General features: G+C 37.3%; 1 protein-coding gene across 4 annotated transcripts in view; it reads left to right on the top strand.

Annotated features, from left to right (window-relative positions):
• Positions 1-22910, top strand: part of SH3GL2 (SH3 domain containing GRB2 like 2, endophilin A1) — a 101136-nt gene that overhangs the window by 23216 nt on the left and 55010 nt on the right. Inside the window, exon 1 of one of the 4 annotated variants that reach the window (XM_083883933.1) lies at positions 4077-4123. The exons of the other annotated variants lie outside the window; for them this stretch is intronic. Within the exon in view, the coding sequence (XP_083740059.1) occupies positions 4112-4123 (12 nt within the window). The 5' untranslated portion in view covers positions 4077-4111. Of the gene's footprint in view, positions 1-4076; positions 4124-22910 lie in introns of those variants that run through there. 4 annotated transcript variants of the gene reach the window in all.

Raw genomic sequence — 22910 nt, forward strand, 5'->3', positions numbered from 1 at the left:
GGAGAGTTTGCTGTTCTGAGTAACTGACAGAGCCTTTATATTTTGTGTGTGGAAAGTTCCCCCGGCACAGGCTGCCAAAGGTTCTGCTAGGTTTTGATCAGCTAAGTCCCTGCATCAAATCAGTGACTCATTCAAACAGTCCAGTGACGCTCAAAACCCTTCTAGGCAGAAGCTGAGCTCTGGGCTGGCGTATTCCTGGGGCTCTCTGCAGTGCTGTGATGTGCTGGGGCCCAAGGTGCTGTCAGTGACTGAAAGTGCCCAGCCAGGCTGCAAAGGCAGGATGCAGTAACACGTACTGCCTATGCAGGTGTATAGCTTTTGGAGAAGAAAGGCAAGATTGTCCCAGTGTGTCTTGCTTCTCGATAACCCTGAAGGAGGGGAAAGACCCTTGTCCTTTAACATGAGAAAGCATTGCTGCAGACTCCTGAGTTTCTGTATATCTGTAGAAAAGGAGCTATCCTTGTGCTCTGTGCTGTTCAGTGCATGTCTTAAGTGACTAAACCACATATATGCGCCTTTGTCAGAAGAACAAAGGTCTCTGGACATGTGCAGTTGTGGCACTTGGGATCTGGAGATTCTCGACAGCAGGAGCTGGGGTTTGGCTGTCTTGTTTCCTGATACACAACCTGAATGTGTTAGCCAAGGAAGGAGACGAGCATGCTTGGGTTGAGCTTCTGAGTTCCACTGCAGAATCTATTCTAATAATAAAAAGAAGTTCCTGAGATAAAACCAGATTGAAATGTGGATGGCTTTCTATTTGAAAATGTCTGCCAGACTATAGAAGAAAATTCATGTGATGCCCAAGGGCTAGCCTTACAATAATTTCTTTTGGGCTGATATGGTAACTGCCGATTTACCCTTCTGATCTTAAGACCAAGACCACTTTCCAAATTTTACTGTTAATTTATACTAAAACAGTTATATTAAATTATAGGAATTTATATTGAAAACATCCATGTGGGTTTCTAGCAACTTTTGTAAAATGAAGGCAGTCTTACTGAGCAAATTTGAAAGCTTCTCTAGAGGCATACAGACGTGGTGCTGTTATATCTTGTTTCTTGTAAAAGACTCTTTCTCTCTTTTCTTTCACAGCACATTGGAGCAAGAGAGATTTGAAAATTTAATGAAGCTGCAATAAAACAGCCTATTCTACTTCCATATTTTTTTCATATCTGTTTGCAGACTAACTACATGTGTGCCCAGGGAAACTTCTTGACCTACAAACAGACTGACTGCTGTAGACTTTTTTTCCCCTCATTTCCTCCTGGTATTTCTTTAAAATATTTGGAAAATATTATTACAATAAATTGCATTTCCTTTAAATGCTATATTAATTTTCTTGCAATAAAATTAAAGTTGGGAAGGTAAATAAAGCAGCTGAGAGAGAAGCCATGGATGTCAAATGAGCTGTTTGTTAAAGAATGGAGACCAGATCAGGAATATTAGTAACAGCATTGTAGATGTCTGAGCCAGAGGGCTCAGGGCTAGAAACCTAGGGAATTTTGAAGTATGTGATGGAGCAGGTAGCAAGGAGCTACAGCAAGTGGGGAGAGTGGGATCAGGTGTTGCCTTTGTGTGCTGTGTTTTAGAAATTTTATTAGTACTATATGGAGGACTTAACAGAAGAGAATGTAAAGGATATATTTTTTTCCCTATTCTCTATTGCAGCATCCTGTATTTAATTATGATACCACAGCATATCATGGCTGTATCACTATCAGAAATCATCAGGTGCCTGGTATGTCTAAAGTCCACCCATGTTGCCCTTGAGAGTGACTGGTTTTGTGGTTATAGGTTTAAGAAGTGAAATATTAAAGCTTAGAAGCATTAATAAGCATGGATGAGATAATGCCAACTTGTTCCTTAGTGTTCGCAGGTGAGAGATGAGAGTGCTTTAAAATGCTGTTGCCCTGTTTTTGCTTTCAAGGTCTTGCCTTGGAGGTTACTTTCTATACATTGAAGAAGAAAGTAGTAGTCATTTCTGGTGCCTATGCTAAGTTACAGGGAAGACTTGAGAGAAAGGTATAGGAATTCTGTCCTATCACAGATAAACCTAAGTCTCTGACTGAAATTCCCAGGGAAGAATGTGGCAGGAGGTGGACAGACAAATACAAAATATACATTAAAAAAGTGTATTTACAGGTACTTTGTTTCCTGCCACAACCCTCCTGAGCCTGTGCCAACAAGAAAAGCTCTGCAGTGCCCTCTTCTGCAACTATTCCTTTCCCCACATCTCTGCTGCAAAGTGACCAGGAGGGCAGAAATAGAGGCGTTTTGCTCTTTTTCTGTGCCATCCTTTGACATCTGAGGGACTTCTAGTGAGTTTGTGGGCCTAATTTCTTCTGCAGCAGATCAGGGTGAGCAGTGAGCTGACACTTAAGCAATCAATTCATTGTTTCTATTATTGTGACTCCTTGGCTGTACTGAAATAATGTGTTTGGATAGCAAGCTGGAAAGGCTGGGTTTTGTTCTGATACCTTTTCTGTTTTTAAAAGCAAGAGTCCTGTCATTAATTGTTCTAAATTATAAAGCAGTGTAGTATAGCTCTTAATTCTTTAATGTAATATTTTTAAAGATGGATAAATCAGTTTAGGAAAGCAGAAGGCATTTATGTATTATCACAGGTCTTGCAAGCAAGCAGTGCATAATCAGGATTTACAAAAATTTTCCCAGTATTTTGTTTTCAAAGGAGACTTGATATGAATGTACAATGGAGGTGACCTTGTTCTTAATATGAGACATTCATTAATGCATGTGGTATATTACTTGAGTCAGCAGCAAGAAAACCTTCTGCAGACTAAATTCTGTAGATCTGGATATTCTTGATCATTTATCTTAAGCATTCAGAGGTCATTTTTAACCAAGCTTTTAAAAATAATTTTTATTATTATTATTATTAACAGTGTTTCAGCAGCGTATAATCCCAAATGTTAAGGAGACATTACAGAATCCAAATATTTTAAAATTAGTAATACAAGAGCAAAACCTAGGGTTTTTTTATAACCACATGGTTATAAGACATATGTTTTGAGGGGTAAACAACACATAAATAACAGCAGACAAATGACAGGCACTGCAAAGAACCATCAGTAATTCCTCTGAGCCATTTTGTCTTCTTAAAGTTTATGTCCTTTGAGAGCTGTTTCAGTTTAAAATGTGTACCAAATCTTTGACAGCATGTGATTGTGCCCCTCCCTCTTGCTTTCTTTCAGACACAGTGATGTAGCACCTGACCTGAACTTTGGAGGCGATGTGTATGTTGAAAAGTCAGTGCAAAATGCTTGTGAAAATTGCAAGAAATATTCAGTTCCAGATGGGTTTTTCTATGTCATGTGAATATTTAAAGTTTTTTATTTTTTTTCAGACACCTGTGAAGAGCTCTGTGTTCAGCTGATGGGTTGACTTGAGTTTTAAATTTAATAAATTGGTTGGCTACTACTTACTTCCTTTACGAGCAAGGAGGTAGGTAGATGCAGGAAAAAAAGTAACACCATCCACACAGAAAAGAAATTATGTAGATTTATGGCCCAAGAGGTCTGTATTTTAAGAAATGGTATAATAATTAACAGATGTAGCAGAGCAGGTTTCTTTACCTTCACCTCATTTTAAAGAACCAGATTATACTTTCTGAGGCACGGAAAACACGTGACTTTAAAGAGACCAGGATGGAACTCCTGAAACACTCTCTGTGATCTCTGGTGGTCTTGGTAGCACTCCTGATTTGCCATCTAGGAGTGTCATCTTCAAGAAATCTGAGGTATTGGTACTGGAAACCTGCTGCAGCACTGACTGTTCACATCTCCAAGGTTTGAGTAGTGCAGTCCAGGAGGCTGGTGAGGAACCACTCTTGTGCTCCATCATGAGTTTTTATGTCTACCACAACTGGCCTAAGAAGTGAAGAATCCTTAACCACTTTGTTTTTGTGCACCTGGACATAAGCTAGGCAATAGGTAGTTGTAGTAACCGAGGGTCCCACACTGGCAGTGCAAGCTTTGCTCAGAATTCCTCTCCCTTCTTTGCATCACTTTTGTCTCACCGGTGTGCAGAAGTTGTGACAGTGGAAAAGCAGCTGCAAACTCACGAGGAAACTGTGAATTCATGATCTCTGGGTATGCCAGGGAAGGTAAATGTCTATTTATCCTGGTTTTTTTGCTTTGTACTTCTTTGTATTTTCCTGATCTGAGCCATTGCTCTCATGCAGCCAGAACCCAATGACTAGAGTGGTGTATGATCTTGACTGATGCTGGTCTTGCTGAAGACACATGCTGTGTAATTCTGACTTGCTAATTTACCCAAGTGTGCAGTGCTAGTGCATAATGGTACTGCCATATCTGTTTATTGTCAGTGACTTGATATACATTGTTTTAAAACCATGCTTTGCAGACAAAAATAGACCTATGATTTCTCCATGACATGACAACTGTAGTTTCACTATTGATCAAGTCATCAGTGGGACTGGAAGATCTGATTAATTTAATCTGCACTCAACAAGCGAAGCTCAGTAGAAACTGAAATATTTTAGGTGAGTATTGGAAGACCCTGGATTCTACATCCCTCTGAAGAGTCAAGAACACGATGCCTCCTGGCCTCTGGAGGCTTATCTTTCCAGTAAAGCAATGCACTTCATCAGAGCCACGTGCCATCTTGATGAATTTTAATCACCTTCAAATTCTTTATTTGCATTGCAACCTGTTTTTGTTGTGTGTAGCAGAAAGATGTATATTTATGTTATTTTTAAGGCCTTATATTTAATTTCTTTGAAGAGTTGAAGATTTAATTTAAGAGAGTGTATTTGGAAAGGTAAATTTTCAGCACTGAGAATTAATTGATGATAATGCATCATCTGTTTTAAATCTGGGCTGTTTGGCTACACTTCCCAAAGTTCACGCAAAAGCTTGTTAAATTGTAATAAATACCATTTCTCATGATTAACACTTTAATTAATCAGGGAATTTATAATTTTGTTCATATATGTTGGTGAGAGCCGTTCTGTATTTAAATTGATTGGTGTACCCGCTATTTAATCATAGTTTTCCTCATGTCATTACATATCTGTCTGGTTCTATAGAGTCATTGTGGTCTCTGTAACCTTGCTTGGTAGGGGCACGTGCATGGAAAAACTTTCAAGGCTGCATGGACTTTTGAAGTTTACAGAAAGCCCTCTTTGTTACTGAGAGCAGTCATGTGAAGTGGATAGTTTTGTTTTTTCCTTTAAATCTTCCTAAAGCAAATGTTGTCATTAGTGTACTTTACTGTCACACTTCGGGAAGGATGCTTATCTCTGCTTATGCAAATAGCCTTTGTGGGAGCTCTGCTCCTTCTGTTTTCATGTGTTTCTAGGGCTGTTATAACTTTTCTTCCCATGAGACCTAATGACATCACTGAGCAGCATTACAAGTGATTGTCATCCTTTTATTTGAACTAATCAGTCAGACAGAATTGTCCAAGGAGTAGACCATAACCTGAATAACCTGTGATGTATTTTTTCGGTGTTCAATGAAGTTGGGCACAACAAGGTCCAAGATCACATGTCTAAGTAATCACACAGAGATTGCTTTGTCTTCAGACTGCTATAGCTGATGCTGCGAGTAACTGTAAAGACTGGTGTATCCCAGTGGAATCTTACATATGCACCCAGCCCTCTACCTGTGTCCTTGCTGCTGTGAGGACAAAAATAGACAAAACTAGACTGTGACAGACACTTTCTTGGTTCACTTCCTTCAGACTGAACATATATATACACTAAGATGGTGTGCACAGTTGTGTCTTGATTTCTTGAGTGACATCATTAAAAGTAGCTATCCCCCTGAGACTAACCCAGCTCTACCTGTTTTCAGATGTCTTAGTATTTGTCTGCTTCTGGGGTGATGTGTATGTGGCAATTACTCCCCTTCTGGTCCTCCCTGTCTCAGGAACTAGGAAGCTCTTTAGGAACCATATAAATACATTACTTGCACTTGCTTTCTTACACTACAAATGTATTTGGGTTTATAGCATTTCTTCTGCCCACACAATCTGATTTTTTTCTGCTAATTTCACATATTCATTCTCTATGGAAAGACCTGTGAGTCAGTCTTTGCTTCTCTGCATTTGGCGATGAATTTGAAATTTTTGAATCCATGTAGACATGCAAGCCTTTTTCATTTTATGTTCTTCTGGTTTATTTGTCCATGTGGAACAAGAAGTGAAATTACTGTGGTGCATCCCTGTTCACGTATCTGTGTATGGTTATGTATCAAGCAGTCTCAGCCACGAGGGATATGAATGTAATACTCAGACAAAGGAGATACGTAATTTTGTGTATATGTCCATATTATTTATGTATCAGCATGGGAGATATTTAGATATAGACATCTTTCCCCTGGTAATCTGAAGTTCCTCTTTAGGTGGTGAAGTGGTACATCAGAGAAAAAGACTAGCTTTTGTTACCATCTGACCAGTGCAGAATATCTGAAAATGATGTATTCATTGTATAAATGTGTGCTGCAAACATAAACAGAAGGGTAGATGTGGATACTAGTAGAAAAGATATCATCAAGCTTTTTGTAGCAATCTTAAGCTTGAGCATTCAAATCAAGATATGAAAATGCCTTCTGAAGTGATAATTAATATTTTATGTTTTATATCCAAGTAGCAAATCATGGTAGTTTAATGAGACAAGGAGTACTATTTTGATATGTAGTATAATCGGCTGTGAACATTTAGGTTAGGGTTGGGGTCATTATGATACTGAGAGGCTGAATTAAACATATGATTTAAAAAAAAAATATATATATATACCAAACTGAGTTTGCATTTTTTTGTTCATGATTCCAAACCTTTCAAGCAGTGAAGGGGCCAAATGTATTAGTTTAAAACTCAATGAGAGAGATATTTTCAACTAAATTGTTTACCTCCAACATCTGAAGCTTTATGAAAATAAAATTGCAAGACTTCACAGTTTAAAAATCACAGACACTTCATAATCAAAGTGAATGCCTCCCTAGACTAAGTGTAATATATGGTCTTTTCGTCCCAATGTTGGCATTGGGATAATGACCTACCCAATAAGTGATGTTAGCTGCTCTTTGTAAGTCTTTCTCTGAAGATCTTTCACCCTCTTGGTCATCTTCCTTGGTCACGAATCTAATTTTTTAATGTCTTTCTTGAACTGAGCTCCCAGAACTGCACACAGAACTTGAGGTGAGGCTGCACCAGCACAGAGTAAAGAGGGACAATAATTTCTCTTTCCCAGGTGGAGATGCTGTGCCTGAGGAACTCCAGAACACAGCTGCCCTCCTGGCTGGCAGGGCCCTGCTGGCTCATATTCAACTTGCCATCAGTCCAAACTCCCTCTTTTTTTTCCATGAGACTGCTCCCCCAACTTTTATGTACACCCCAGGTTACCCCATGACAGGTAGAAAATCCACTACTTGCTCTTGTTCAATTTCATGTAGCTGATGATTGCTCACCTCACTAATTTTATTCATATCTCTCTCTAAGGCCTCTCCATCTCTGATGAAGTTCACAGCTTTTACTCTTTTGGTAACATCAGCAAAGTACTTGACCTACTTCCAATTTCTTTGTTCAGATAATTTATAAAACCATCAAAGAGCATTGGTCCTAGCACCAAACCCCATGAAGCCTGCTGGTGACTGTCTGCCAGCCTGATGTGATGTGATTTACAGTAAGCTCTATCCATCAGTCAATTTCTCGCCCAATATATTACTGACTTTCCTAGCTGTGTGCTGGATGTTTTGTCCAGCATGCTACTGTGAGAAATGGTATATTATTCATGCATAATGAATGCTTTCATTAAGTGCTATATATCACATCCTCTCCATTATATAACATTTTAAAACTATTTATATTCACAACAGGGCGAGAAAATTCTTTAGCCAGTTCTTAAGACTGTTAAATAAAGTTTTCTTGAGTGCTATATAAAATTTGCATTAAATCTCACCTCCTCTAGTTCTACTGTGTGAATTGTTTTCTCATGTCTAAAACTGCAGAGATGATTCACCTGTGCTGGGTGATATCTTGACCCCAATTAAGTGGTTTTATAAAAACAAAAGCATTGCATTTTTTTCTGCACTGAGAGAGAGACAGCTGCAGATACACTGCCTGTAGGGTGTTGTGCAGTGACAGAGGGAAAGGGAACTCTAGCAAAAGAACGGTCGCTGTCACCAGTATGGAAGCATTAGCCTGTGGCACTGATAAATAACTGTGATTGCTGTATTAAAAACATGCTGGGATTAAAGCCATTATGAAGCTCTTACAAGTAAAATGAACTGTAGAAGAAAAAATTGCTTTGCTGCTTCTGTGTGAATGTTTTCTTTTGGCAGAGGTCTGGAGATCAGGAGTCAGTTCCCAGCCAACACTTAGCTGTGTTAGGGCAAGTATGCAGTGTAGATCTGCCTGAATTGTGGGAGAGAAAAAGGAAGGACAGGGGTCTGGTCACATAGTGTTACACATGCTGGCCAAAGAGCTTGAAGCAATAGTGAGTTATGAGTAGCTTGTGGGGAAGACCAGGCTGCAGGAAGCTGCTGAGAGGAATAATGTTGGCCTGTGTCATGGGGATCAACATAAATCTTCAGGGTCTTGGAGAATGAAGGGCCTGGTCTAAAGGTACTGTACAGTTAAGAAAATAGAAGGCTTTCTGAAATTCTCTTTTGCTTTCAGATTTTTCATCTAGGTTTCAGGTTTTGATTTAAGGCTAGGAAGATAGATGAAACATTGAAGTGAATCAAAGCTTGTGGGATAGATATTTATACATAACATATCAAACATTAATGCATAGGCACTTTCTTTAACTTAATTAATTCCAACTACAGAAAACATGCAGATGTTTTAAGTTCTTAGTATCCTAATTTTTATTATCAATTTACTATCATGTATAATAGAACTTCTGTTTTACATAACTTGGGAAAGAAAATACATTAATTTTCTAATTCAAGTTCTGCCCATTGATTTTCTTTGAACTTGAATTCTCAAGTAAATGGTTCTTCAGATGTGTTAAAGAATATTCAAAACCCAAATACTTTCAAAATTTGGTGAGGACATGAAATAATATATCCAGTGATGATGCCAGATATTGTGATTATAGTAGGAACAACTGTCTGTGATTCTGAGGGGAAAGATAAGTAAAACTGAAAGGTTAATGACATCTTTCACTACTAAGTGATAATTGAGCAATAGTTAATATCTTGTTAATCTTGTATATTTAAAGCACAGATATGTATGGGAGATTAAGTATGCTTTTTCATGTCTATGTGAAATACAAGTTGACTGTTAAGTTCCTAATTCAGTGTTTCTTCTTTTTGCTGCAGGAGCCTCTGGATGATTTGTCTTGTAGAGGTGGTTCTTGCTAATGAGTAATCACATGATACAGGAGTAATGTTTTAACACCATCTGTAGAAGGAGCACTTTTGCTAAGAAATACAGGTTTTCACAAAATTTAATAAACTGTAACATTTATAAATGAGATGTAGAGGATGTACAATAAAGTCCATATAAGAATTTGATTGGGGAACAGAAGTTTCAGTTTGTGTTTCTAGCAGTCTGTAAGTTAGTGTGTCAGTGATTTCCTGCTCTTCCATCTTAATTAAGTTCAGTTTCTTAGAGTGGAAGAGGTAATTTAATTTATAAGTGAAAGGCTCTGAAAGCAAGAATGACCTCCAGTGATACAGCCTACTTGTGAGCAAGTAGGTGTGTAGTGTTGTAAGAGCAAAGGAGCTTACCTGTTGAAAATTTCTGTCTCTCCTTCCACAGTGGCAAGGACCGTATCATCTGGACCTTTGCCTGAAGTTTTCATACTGCTGCCACCAGCAAAATCAGTTTTAGTTCAGATGTCCAAGTGAGCAACCCCCTCACCACCAGGGGCAAGTGGCAGCAGAATCGCTGTTGGAAGAAAAGAAGGAGAAGGCTTCATGGAGTATCACTCTGGAAGACACTTTGTCAGGAGACAAACCAGGTTAATGATGAGTGTAACAGTGAGGATTAGTGGACAGGGCTGGTAAATGAAGCTTCACTGCCATTTTAAACCAAATAACTATTTATTATCCTTCATCTCAGCACCTCATGTGGAAGGCCTCTAGTTGTGCAAGTATGAGAACTAGGGATTTAATTCTAGTTTAAAAAGTGAAATTGAGTAAGTTCTTTCATGTAAATAATTGTTTTTTCATAGGAAGAGGAAAAAGACCTCTTTAAAATTTGTGTTTCCATTCTAAGCTGAATAAAAAAGGGCAACACAAACATTATAAAGACAAATTCTAGGATAAAGAAAAGCAATTTTGAGTTGTTTTGAGGGAGGAAAATGCTGATGCATTTCCAAATAGGGATGCAGCATTTATAGGAACTTTTGATATGCCACAATAGTTCCCTTAATGTTCACACAAATAACTTTAGGAAATGGTAGCTAACAATTAGTTAAGAAATGTGTAATGTGTGGTAATAGACAAACACTTTTGACTGTACAGTCCAAATTACACTAAAAAACAATTGGTCTTTCAATAACAGTCTTATTTTGTGTGATGAGAGTTCCTTTGTGACGTGATGATGGCTTAAGTTCTGACATTTTCAGGCTTTGAGACAGTCATTGATGCTCATTATCAAAATGCCACAGCACAGCTAAGCCAGAGTGACTGTTGTACTTCATCTTTTACTCTGCAACAGGCCCTATCCAACTTAATTTGGTAAATTACTTTAAACTTCTTTTGAGTACTCTGCAGAATCAAGCACTGTCAAACAAGGATTGGTTGTTCATTGTTCAAGGCTCCACTATGTGGATGCCTACAGAGGAAATCTGAAGAAAGTAGATCTGGATGGGAGATTCAAGAAAACGGTTTTGTAGGAATGTCATATCTAATTAGGACAGAAATGGGAATACTTTTCAGGGTACTTTGATGTTCAACTGCATCAAAAATATAATAATTTTGTAATTGAACTATACATAGAGAAGTTCATTTGTTATTTCAGTCATATTCGAAATACCTTATTCTCAGTGTGCATTCTTCAGATTTAGGTAGTTACTATGCCAAGTAGAGGCATTATCAGTGAACTAAGGGTTAAAGGAGCTCTGATTTATTGCAGTCCAAAGGTAGAGCAACACTAAAAAAGGTTGCCATATTTGTCACAGGAGTTTTCAAATGCGGCAGTAAAATAAAGTACATTGATTTGTTGGCTTTACGAACAAGACTATAAAAATATGAGCTTTTTTTATTGAGCTTTGGCAATTGAGAAATCGCCACAAAAGATATTCTGCAGAAAAGCCAATACTGACCTGAAATTTGGATCATTATGGTAATGATCCCTGTCCGTGGGGCATTTCAAGGTCACATTTCTTCTAGGCTTCTCCAGAATATTGCTGATTTGAAAATTGAAGTTTTTCACTGTTTTTTCCTTTCCTGCTTGCTTGTGCAGACATCACTGACATTGGAACAGTGATGCCTGTTCTGACACTCCCATCAAATCTGTGGTTTCCAGAATAAAGTATGCTATGTGTTGGAGTCCCAGAGCATATTGCTGCCCTGTGCTAAAGAAGCTTCACTTACTTTCAGCTCTTGCTTTTGTTTATTTCAGCCTAAGGAAAAATTCTCTGTGGAGAAGTTTGTCTTTAGTATACTTTTGCCTTCCTTCCAGCAGAACACTATTTATTTTACATTCTTTTTCAATTCAAATATATTTTAAATGTTCACTAAAAGAGGAACACTCAAGGAACTGCTGTCTTGTATTTCTTTGTTCCATTTTTCTTTGAAGTCCCCCAACACTGTAAGAAGGCGCTGTAAAAGTATTGATTAGCAGGCAACATATGATAAGAAAAGAAAAATCAGACTTGTTGAGAAGTCTATCTGGACATAATAATATTGCAACAGACTGGAGCTGACTACAAGAGTGGCTAGTGATTTGAACAGCTATGTAAATTGGGCTCCTTGAGGGAAACAATGACATGGTCAGGGTAAGTGAGTTGTTCAATATTATTGTCCATTCAAACCTCACTCTTTTGCAAATATATAGAAAGTTAATAACACTTTGCTGTTTGGACATGGCATTTTCAGGATACAGAGAAAACATCTACAGGTCTTTATGCTTGTTATTCCTTGACTTTCTTGCCACTGATAGCTTGGAAGCAGAAGCACTTGGGAATTTGCAGATAAACTGGGTCCTGCAAGGAATCACTAAAGAAAAAGGAGTTCTCTGCAATACTTTTCCTCTCTTTGCATGTCTGGCTATAAATGGATGAACACCACATCCAAGACTATATTTTGAAATGAAAATATCACTTTTTCACTGTTAAGTGGTCAATTAACTTTATATGCATATATATAGAAACACCTGTTACAGTCTCAGCTAGAAACCCTGGCTCTGACTCCTGCTTTAATGGTGATTACTGTTGTGGCTGACTGTAAATGAGGAACATCCGTGCCTAAAGATGCAAGATGGTTTAGGTTAATCTTGGATCTGTAGGCTCCCTGTCTGTTTCTATTGTCAGTTTACGTGATGCAGAGATACAGGATAGGAAGAAGCCATTGTTATTGGATCAGAGCTGATTCATTCTGTCCATTCCTTCAAAAAAAAAGTTGTACCCTTTGTGGCTGGCTCAAGCTGAGATGCTGACAATACAAAAATAATTGCCATTGTTTTTCTAAGAGGCACAAGTCATTCAATTCCTGATGAGCTGTACTTAAAATGTACTTCTGCTGTAAAGAGTTTGTCAGCGTCCTCATCTCCAGACAGTCAAATACTCTATTGAGGCTGTGTCAGTAACACTGATTAACATGTTCTCTCCTGCTAGAAGCTACAGCAACTATGCTGAAATCTTCTAAACTTATTTCTCCAAGACCCACATTGGTGTATTTTTAGGGTGTTGAGCAGCACGTCAGCACTGTTTGAATAGTTTTAAAGATGGCACCTTTGATGCCTGCAATGTCTGTGCCTGTAGAAGATATATTTCCTGTGTCTTGTACTGTGAGCACGTTGCCCGTGTTTGGTGTGAGGTGAGGCAGCAGAAACCAAGGGCTGATGGCTGGGGAGTGGCACTGCATTCCTTGGCAGCTGGGAGCTGCTTAGTGACTTCTGTACAGCATCAGTTCAGGCCCCCACTTAACAAATTTCAGTTACCATCAGTTAGGAGCGCTCAGGGAGAAGGGGGTCATGGGAGACAGACTTCACCCTGTGTCTGGCCTTTTCCAGTTGATTTAAGAGTATTACAGTGGTTATATAATGCCGTGTCCTGAGAGGCATGGGCAGCAGATCGCGTGCAGGAGGTTGCCTGATCAGAGAAATTCTGGCTTATGACATTCTTTGGGCATTGTTGGGCAGCCTTGTCCCCTGCCCTCCTGAACTGAACAGTATTGGAACTGAACAAAACAGTTCAAGTTACTTTTATTCTCTTGATTTGTCTGATAGGTTGTTAAGATTGTATTTAGTCACAGGGTATGAGAAGTTCTATGCGGTTTACCTGTAGGTTATGTAATGCCCCACAAATACAGGCTGGAGTCTCAGTTGGACCTGGGCTGGCTGTGCAGGGCTTGTGCTATGGTACTACTGTCATGGCCTGTATTTATCCATTTATTTAGAAACAGTTCTTCTATTTCGCACAGTCTTTATAAAAGATGCTAAGGACAAGTCTTAAGAAGTCAAGGCATTTGGAATAAGACTTTTTTTTTTTTTTTTTCATTTTTTTAAAGCTATAATGCTACATACATAGAAAGTGAAAAGGTGATATAGTTGCTATTAGTATTTTGCCATTCCTGAACTTTCATGTACCTTGGTGAGACCCATTTTTAAATATTTAAGAGCATTGTTACCAAAAGCTGATACAGTATTCAGTAATAAAAACCTGAATCCTTGGACAGTTGATATAAAGATCATTATTGAAATTTAACCCTGACAGGATTTTTAATCTGTTTTCTTTGTGCTTTATGAGCACTGCCCTTTGACCTTTAAAAAATCTGTTTAATGAAAGTGAACTAAAATCAGATACTGTTGTAGGTATTTATGAACTTTGTTTTCCTTCTGCAGTTCATTTATCTTATTATCTTTATAAAGCACTATTTTTTAAGGCAACTTCAATATTTCCTTAAAGTATTCAAAGGCTGCTTAGAAGACTTTTGCTCTTAATTAAAAGAAAGCAAAAAATAGGTATGGAAAGAGAACAGTAGCATGGAATGATATTATACTGTTTAGATGCTGTTTAAAGACATATTTCCTGTGAGGAGCTTGTATATGGAAATGTCTTTCAATACATATTTTTCTCCACCTTGGTATACACTGCCTTATGATTGTATACTGTTTGAAAAATCACTGTTTCTGAAATACATTTCTTGCAAACACTGCATCTTATGATGCAGTACTATATAGCACTGCTGTAATGATGATGAGGAAGAGGCTGTGGATGTCTCCCTGGACTTCAGCAATGTCTTTGACACCACCCCACAGCACTGTTCTAGAAAAGGACAAGTGCAGCCTTCATTCTGTTAAAATGGTTGGGCTGGATGGCCAGGCCTAGAGAGTAGTGGTGAATTCAGTTGGCATTCAGTTGACATCCAGGCACTGGTGGCATTCCCTAGGGATCAGTGTTGGGCCCAGTCCTGGTTAATATCTCCACTGATGATCTGGATAAGGGAAATGAGTGTGCCCTCAATAAATTCACAGATGACACAAAGTGGGGCTGAAGCATTGATCTGCTGGAGGGCTGAAAGGCTCTGCACGGGGATCTGTTTAGGCTGGGGATCAATCACATGATGTCCAACAAGGCCTGATGTTGTGTCATGCCCTTGGGTCACAACAACCCCAGGCAGCACCACAGGCTGGGGCAGAGTGGCTGGAAAGTGGCCCAGCAGAAAAGGACCTGGGGATGCTGATGACAGTGGCTGAACACGAGCCAGGATGTGCTGAGGTGGCCAAGAAGGCCAATGGCATCCTGGCCTGGATCAGCAACAGTGTGGTCAGTAGGACCAGGGCAGGGATTGTCCCCCTGAACTTGGCACTGGTGACCCACACTTTGAATCCTGTGTTCACTTCTGGATCCCTCAATTTAGGATGGACACTGAGATGCAGGAGTGTATCCAGAGAAGGGAAGTGGAGCTGGTTTGGAGGACAAGTCCTGTGAGGCTTGGCTGAGGCATCTAGGGTTGTTTAGTCTGGAGAAAAGGAGACTCAGGTGACCTTATCTCTCTAACTACTACCTGGGTGGGGGTCAGCCTCTTTTTCCAGGCAATTAATGGCAGGACAAGAGAATATAGTCCTAAGGTACATCATGGGAAGTTAAGCTAGGACATCAGGAAGAAATTCTTCATAGAAAGGGTGATTAGACATTGCAATAGGCTGCCCAGGGAGGTGATGGAGTCACTGTCCCTCAGGGTGTTAAAGGAAAGACTGAATGTAGCATTCAGTGCCATGGTCTAGTTGACATAGTGATGTTTAATCACAAACTGTACTATGATCTCAGAGGTTTTTTCCAGCCTAATTGATTCTGTGACAATACAAGTATCAGCCTTGACAATGTCCTTTTAAGTCTGTTGGCTCTTGCCATTCACTAATGCCTGATTCCTAATCTATTAGAAAATCAGCTTCAGCCACAGATCACAATACTACTGTGAAGGATCAAAAAATTTTGAGAATCTGCTACTGTAATGCAACCAGTTAACCAATAGTCAGCAAGTTACCAGTGTACAGCAAGCATTTATTTCTCCCAGGATTATTTCCTTTTCAGCCGTGAGCAATGATAGAGCAGTGGCCTTTCCTGCAGCTACTTATATATGGTGAATAATATTTCAAAAGCTTTCAGATCTTGTAGAAATTCTTCTCATCAGGTTTTGACAGATGAACTTTTGATAGCTGTAACGCTAGTGTGCATTGGGAAAGTACAATATTCAAATGGAAGTGAATTGCTTACCTTTGAAGACTTACCTGTGAGCTTTCTGTGGTGTAATTTTAAGTGCTTATTTATGTTAGGAATATACTACTTTCTGTCTGAAAGAGAATATTCTTGTATTGAAAAGCTTCTGTTATGCAGATGCTGTTAAAATCATTGTTTCCAGGGAAATGCCACTAGAACTTAAACATGAAAATGAAGAATGAGTGATAAAAAATTATTATCATGCTGTAATTTAAATGATTCTCAGGTTCAGACCCAGAAACCAGTTAATAAAGGAGAGACTTTTTGTTTCCATTTCTGAATATATGGAAACTTTGCAAGCAGCAACTGTACCAAAGTGGCATTATAACTTGTCATGGATTCTGTATTCTTAAGGTTATACCGGCTTACTAATTGATGCTTTTAATCAAGTTATCAGTGTACAAGAATGGAGATTTAAAATTTGCAAATAAGATAATCCAAAAGTAGCTATCATGATTGCATGAAAAATAAAATATGAATAAGCAGTGAAAATGTAAAAAGTTGAAGAAGAACCTCAAGATGTCACAAAAAGTTCAGTCCATATCAGAAAAGCTTCCATCACTTAGGCTTTGATCAAATTACAGGAGCCACATTTTTGTGTGGAACTTAACCATGTGTGTTGCTTTAGCCATGGAATAGTTTTATTCAGTTGCTTCAACATTTGTAAATATCTTCTACAAATAAATCAAACTGCAATAAAGCAGTTGGATAGTCTTGCAACAGTATTAGTACTTCTCCTTCTCAGCTGTGTCAAAATATTATGAGGGGTTACCTGTGATAGGATGCAGCCTAAACACTAAAGTGGACTCTTGATAAATTAAAATATCTAGTTAAGATAGACATGTGGAAAATATTTGGAGTCAAATATGAGTAAACAATGAACACATTTTACCTTAAGCTGTCCTTAACTATTGCAGCAGAATCTGGTGTCTTGCTTGCTGTATTCTGGTGAAGAAAAAAAAATCTTGCTAAAATCACAAATCAGAAGATTGTTGTAAAAAGTAGATGGACTCATATCAAACTCTAGGACTTGTTCTTTGAATACGGATTTTTTTCTTTATAGCACTAGAAATACGGCAGTGAATCTTCTAGTGCTTTTATGCAAGTCAGTGTGTAGCCACTTGAGATTTCTCACAGAAAAGGACTCAATAGACATTGAAATTGAGAGAGCAGGAAAATGGAAGTACATAGATTTGAAGGCTATATCCACTCTGGAGTAAACAAGCTAAATAAGGAAAAAAATATACCATTGTTTATAACAGTAGTTCCTTCACAAAGTCTATCCTTCATGAACAAAGATTTTGATTGGAAATAACAAATCAGTCAGAGAGTAAAATATAGACAAGGTATGCTCTACAAAAGTTGAGAATGTCAAATTTCTATGCTTTTAATCTCCTTAAGAGAGATTAAAAGGAGCATTAAGAATAGTATTTATTTTTGATAAACAATTGTCATTGTTTAGGAAATAATGTCTTTTTCTCCACTGGAAATGGAAGCCTATTTCCTTAATGTTCTAAATAGAAAAAGACTGGACATAGCAGCAAGGTTCAGTAATGGCATCAGTTGTGGCTTTCACCAGCCACATCTTTTTGCATGTAGGAGTAATCTGCAACCTAAATTGAACCCAGCTGTCTTAGCTTGTTATTTAACTGCTGCAGTTTCTGGAATAAGCATGTGTTCAGCAGAAGCTTCCTGGGGATTATCCATGCCAGTGAAAAGGAAATTGCAAAACTCTGGTATGTGCCTCACAGTACTGGAAAGATTAATTTTCGGTTAATGATCTGGGCCAAATAGGTAAAGTTGTTTCAACTGCCTTCTAATTCTGATATGTTATGATTATGCCACTCATCATAGAGATGAGAGCTTTTCTTTATGTGTCCTCTTCATAGGTCTTTTATTTATTTTATTTTTTTCCTTAGGAAATAAACTTTAAAAAATTGTGCTTATTAAAAAAAAAAAAAAAAAAAAAAAAAAAAGGATAAACTTTGAAATCTCTGCAGCTAGCCAGAAATAGAATCCCTGGAAAACTGATATCTTAAAGATGCCATTTCTTTCCCTCTCTGGTTCTCACTGTCAACTGGTATCAAAATGGAACATTGTCTCAAAAAAGTTTCCATGATTCTTTTTTAAATTAAGGACAGATTTTGGGGAATTCCAGAAAGTCCAGTTTGGAATTATCTTGCATGCTTTCTAGACTTAAAAATGTATAAACTTTTTAGTTTTTATTTTTGAGTCAGTGAAACCTACCATATGTATAAATAAATGTTTCTCCAACCACGTCACATCTCACCTATAAGAGATGTGCCGTTTAAAACAACATTCCTTTAGAATGGCTTTTGTAGTCTTCCTAAGCTTTTATCTGTTAATTTCTTGAAAAGATTTTTCCCATTGTCGGTCTTAATTTTTGATTTCTCTATGGAGCTTCATTTTGAAATTGTGTTTTATAGCAAAAGCTATGTGAATTGCATGTCAATCTCTTATCTGTTAGTGATGACTTCTAGTTATTGGTAAACTCTGACTCTTCCACTCCATTAAATTTTTAACCTGCATATAAATAAACAGGGCCACAAGAGGATTTTTTTTCCTTCTTACTTTCTATGATTCTGATTTGTGTTTCATCTTAATTAAAATCATAGCCAGAGGAGAAGTTAGAAGATGATGACCCATACAAATTTTCCACTTTACAATAGTACAGTTTGTGTTATTTACTTGATAGAATACATGATGATCATAGAGCTTGGGATGTGTCTATTTTACAGACACAAATAACTGTCTTCAGAAAGAAAGATTGTTTGGTTTGGTTTGTTTATTTTTCCCCTCAGCATTTGGATAGATGTTGTATTTTGGATTTTTGGCTGGGTGGGGGGCGGAATTCTTGTTTTTTTCACTTAGTGCGGGGTCAGTGATCTTTTCTGGAAATTAATTCACAGACCATGTTCAGTGAAGCTGGTAGATGAGATTAAGCAAGCAGATTTGGCATGCTTGTGGTAAAACTCAATTTCTTAAGTTTTTTAATTTTGTCCTAAAAATAAAACTATTAGGTAAACTTCATCTTCACAAGAACTGTCAGCTTCTTAAGTAAAATTTTAACTTCTTTATTAAATATAAGAAAGTATGATTGGGAAATTTCAGGGAATTTAACTCTAGGAGATATATTTCAGATGTGTTTTTCTCTCTATGGGCTAAGCTCTCATTTTGGGACTAAGTTGTATGAAAATGGGTATGGTCTGGTATGCTGTGAATTACTTTGCTTAAAAAGCCCTCCAGAGAAGGAGGGGCTGTATGAGATTCTTAAATTTAATTTAAGGACACCATAATACCTTTTTTGAGTTTTCTACCTAGGAAAGGGTAAAGATAATGTATTTTGACTATATTTGATTTGATACTTATAAGAACATTTTAAGGTAATTATCAGACAGTAAAACTAGCTTCATTTCTCAACTCTACTAGTTCTATTGAATTCAAGACAGGGGAAGATGAAGATAGTACAATGAAAATTATGTAAATGGTGCTTCTTAATGAAGTCCTTTGAATTAAAATACTAGTAAAGATTTTTGTAGAGTAAGGCCTTTTTTAAGTCTTTGTACAGGAAACAGATCAATTTGCTTCAGTAAAACCTTGCTAGTTAGTAACTGAGAAAAACTGGACAATTTATTCGGCTGAGAGTGGGCAGCTCTGAGTTTTGATCACCTTGTAACATGGTGGAAACACCACTTTTGTGACATAGTATTTTACTATATTTTCTTTTCCTTGCTGCTGATTTGTTTCTCAATATATGCAGACAAGTAGTGACTGTGTCTTCTCTGCTTTCCTGAAACATAATAGCTGCTAAAATAGTGTGTCACATAAATGTCTTTCAATGTCTGCCATCTGTAATTTCTGCATTTATCTTCTGCACACTTACAGAAACAGAGGCATAAAAAGACTAGCCTTTTTTTTTTCTAATTTTTTTTTTTTTAATTTTTTTTACACGGCAGCTTAGGATTTACCCACAAAAGTCACAGAGTCAGTGTTTATATCTGTCACATTTGCATTCCCATACTTAGGTTAAGTGTATTCCAGTACTTGTAAACATGTTTGATTGTTGGAACCTAGGTATTTTGAGGGGATATAGTGTTGAGTATAGAATTATTTAAATCACCCAAATGAAGAGATTTGAAATCTGCCATGTGACGCTGTTGTACACTACAACGATACAAAGACTTCCACTTTAGAAAGCTGAAAATGACTCTTATTTCTGGGATGTGGTTTTCTTCTTATACTATTTTACACATATCAATTTGATTGGTGACAAGAAGACAAACTTCTTCAATCATATTGGTCAGACTAGAGGGACATCAAGAAGTCCCTCCTAGGGAAAGAATGTAAACAATTTATTGTTACGAAAACATGTCTCTGGTTTACAGAAAATTCTCTGGGAAAGGAATTTCAGAAAACCAAGACTTTCAGGCACAAACCAGGGCTACAGCCATGAGGTACCTCTATCTGTTGCTTTATTCAGACACAGGTAACAAAGAATCCCAGCTAATTGGGAAAAGCTTTTCAGCACTCAATATTGAAATCTATTAATGGCATGCTACTTATTTGATATCCAAGAGCAAACCAAATCATCCATCTTTTCCCCCACTTTCCCACTTGGAAAATTAGTGGAATGATCATTCATCTTGAAATCCTATTTGCACTGATAAGTAGATATCATCCACTGTACCTCTAAAATGAGAATTTTACCACTTTCTGCATAGAAAAATATAGACAGAAGTAATACTAATGAAATTCTTCATTAAATAACATAATATGATGATACTATTAAAACATTAGGGAATGCAGCAAGGTTTATCTGCTATATAAGTGATTCTAATTGCTTATACAACTAAGTGTACACATCTTGAGCCTCCTTGTAGCTCCTGAGAACTACAGAAGAACCATTTTGGGCTTTTTATCCATAATTTTTAATTTTTTTAAGCTTTGGTTGTTGTTTTTTGTTTGGTTGTTGTTTGCTTTGTTTTTGTTTTGTTTATGTTTGCTTGTTTGTTTTTAAAGGGGAAATGAAGACATGGTCTTTTTGTTAGGCTTTTTGTTCAGACACAAATCATAATTGAAAAGCAAGGAAGAAATAGACATTGTTACTGCAATGGTGTGAAGTTTACAAATGCAAAACATCTTGGTATCATCTGATGCAGTCTTTTCTAGGTTCCTTTGAGATCCAGACTTTCTATCATTTAGACACTTTGGTAAATGTTTATTTTGAATTAAGAAAAAGGAGGAAAAAGTTTGAAACATTATGGATACTCCAGAACAGATCTCTGTGTTCTATAATAAGAAACTTTTTGCCATATCTGCTGTGTTAGGAAGGAACATACTTATAAGTTATGTCAGAAGATCCATCACTTCTTATGATGTAAATTTTTTTTTTTACTAAAATAAATTGTGGTTTTGAGATAGTTAGAGTTTTATCCAGCAAAATAAAAATGCGCCGTGGAGAAAGTGATATGGAGTTTATTGCTTGGCTGATGACAGTATTTCAACAAATACAAAATAAGTTGAATAAAAATGTTGGAACCCACAGTAAGTCATTGTCTCACTACAAATGAGTGAGTTTTGTCTTTCTAAAAGCTTTCAAGTTTTTTTGTTAGCTGCTATATTAAGCAGACAACAGCTGCTAGCTGGGATGTATATAGGTTTGTTCTTAGGCTTGTAATGAGTCATTCTGATTATGCTTACATTTGGGTTACTTAAAATAAGTTATCTCACCTAGTTATTCCTGTGTCTGACACTCATCTAGTTATAATACCATTTCTTCAGTCTGAATTTCTCATTAGAAGATACATTGTCGTGGCCTCATAGCAAAGAATCTTCTTAAACTTTGGTATTTTTCATTACAAGAGATAAATGCTTATGATTCTTTCTCAGATGGTAAAAAATTCTGCTTTCAAACTGCTTATAGGAACAAACTGTTCTCTTAAGCATAAGTTTTGACTAAAAATATAGGATTTCATGGAATTTTGATAATACACAAAGGTTTATAATACAAATCCAATGGGACCTGAAGTAATAGATACTCTGTATGTTTTGATATTGAGGACTAAGAACAGAAAAACCCTGTCTCAGCCACTGGGCTGTGTCCCATGTAATTTTTCCTTGTCTGTTTGGATGCAGTTTGCACTGGTCTTGGACAATAGGTCATCACTTCTTTTAGGGGAAATCATGTCACTTTTGCTTCCTCCAGTCAGAAGATGAGTCAGCCACAGTTGCCTGGCAGTTGATGTTTTGGCACTTTCTGGGGTAAGGTCAGTCTTACTCTCTTTGACTGAAGAGGTTGTGCTCAGCCACTGATGAGCTCAAAGATCAGTAATGAAAGAGCCATCTGTTATTTTTCATTTGGGACACATCAGGGATAACAGCTTAACTTATAAGCCAGTTTTATTCCTGCACAGGTTTACCATTCTCTGAGTGCATGAAAGGAATGTCTATATAATATTGTCTATATAATGTCTATAAATTGTCTATATAATATGACTTCTTGACTAAGTTTCATGAAGGTGCTGCATTTCAATGTTAGGAGATGCTTACAGTGCAGTTGTAGTTTTACTTTATAAGGTAGCTAAAATTGTCTTTTGGACTCTAGTTTGGATTTTTTGGCATCCTAAATGCAGTGATTTTTCTTACTTAAAAATGTCAGGCTTATTTTGATAAATTCAGTCAGATTCTTTTCTCCAGTACATATGGACATATGGTAATAGTACATGTTTTGAAGGCCTTTTGCCCTTACAGCTGGATCTGAAAGCAGATGTAGCTGAAATCTGTCCCCCAAATTCCAAACTTTAAATCCTGAAAAATCCTGTTCTGCTTACTCCTAGACCGGGATGCCTGCACAATTTTACTGGCTTTTGAATTCTTGTGTCACCTAGTCTTCAGTTTTGTGACTACAGTCTGTCAGTGACATTAGTTCTGTTTCTACAAAAAACCAGCTGAATTCTAAGCTTTAGGCAATTTAGTACCTGAGCACCTTGCTTATAATTCAGAAGAACAG

This window comes from Zosterops lateralis (assembly GCF_965231275.1).
Source record: "Zosterops lateralis genome assembly, chromosome: Z".
NCBI classification, from domain to species: Eukaryota; Metazoa; Chordata; class Aves; order Passeriformes; family Zosteropidae; genus Zosterops; species Zosterops lateralis.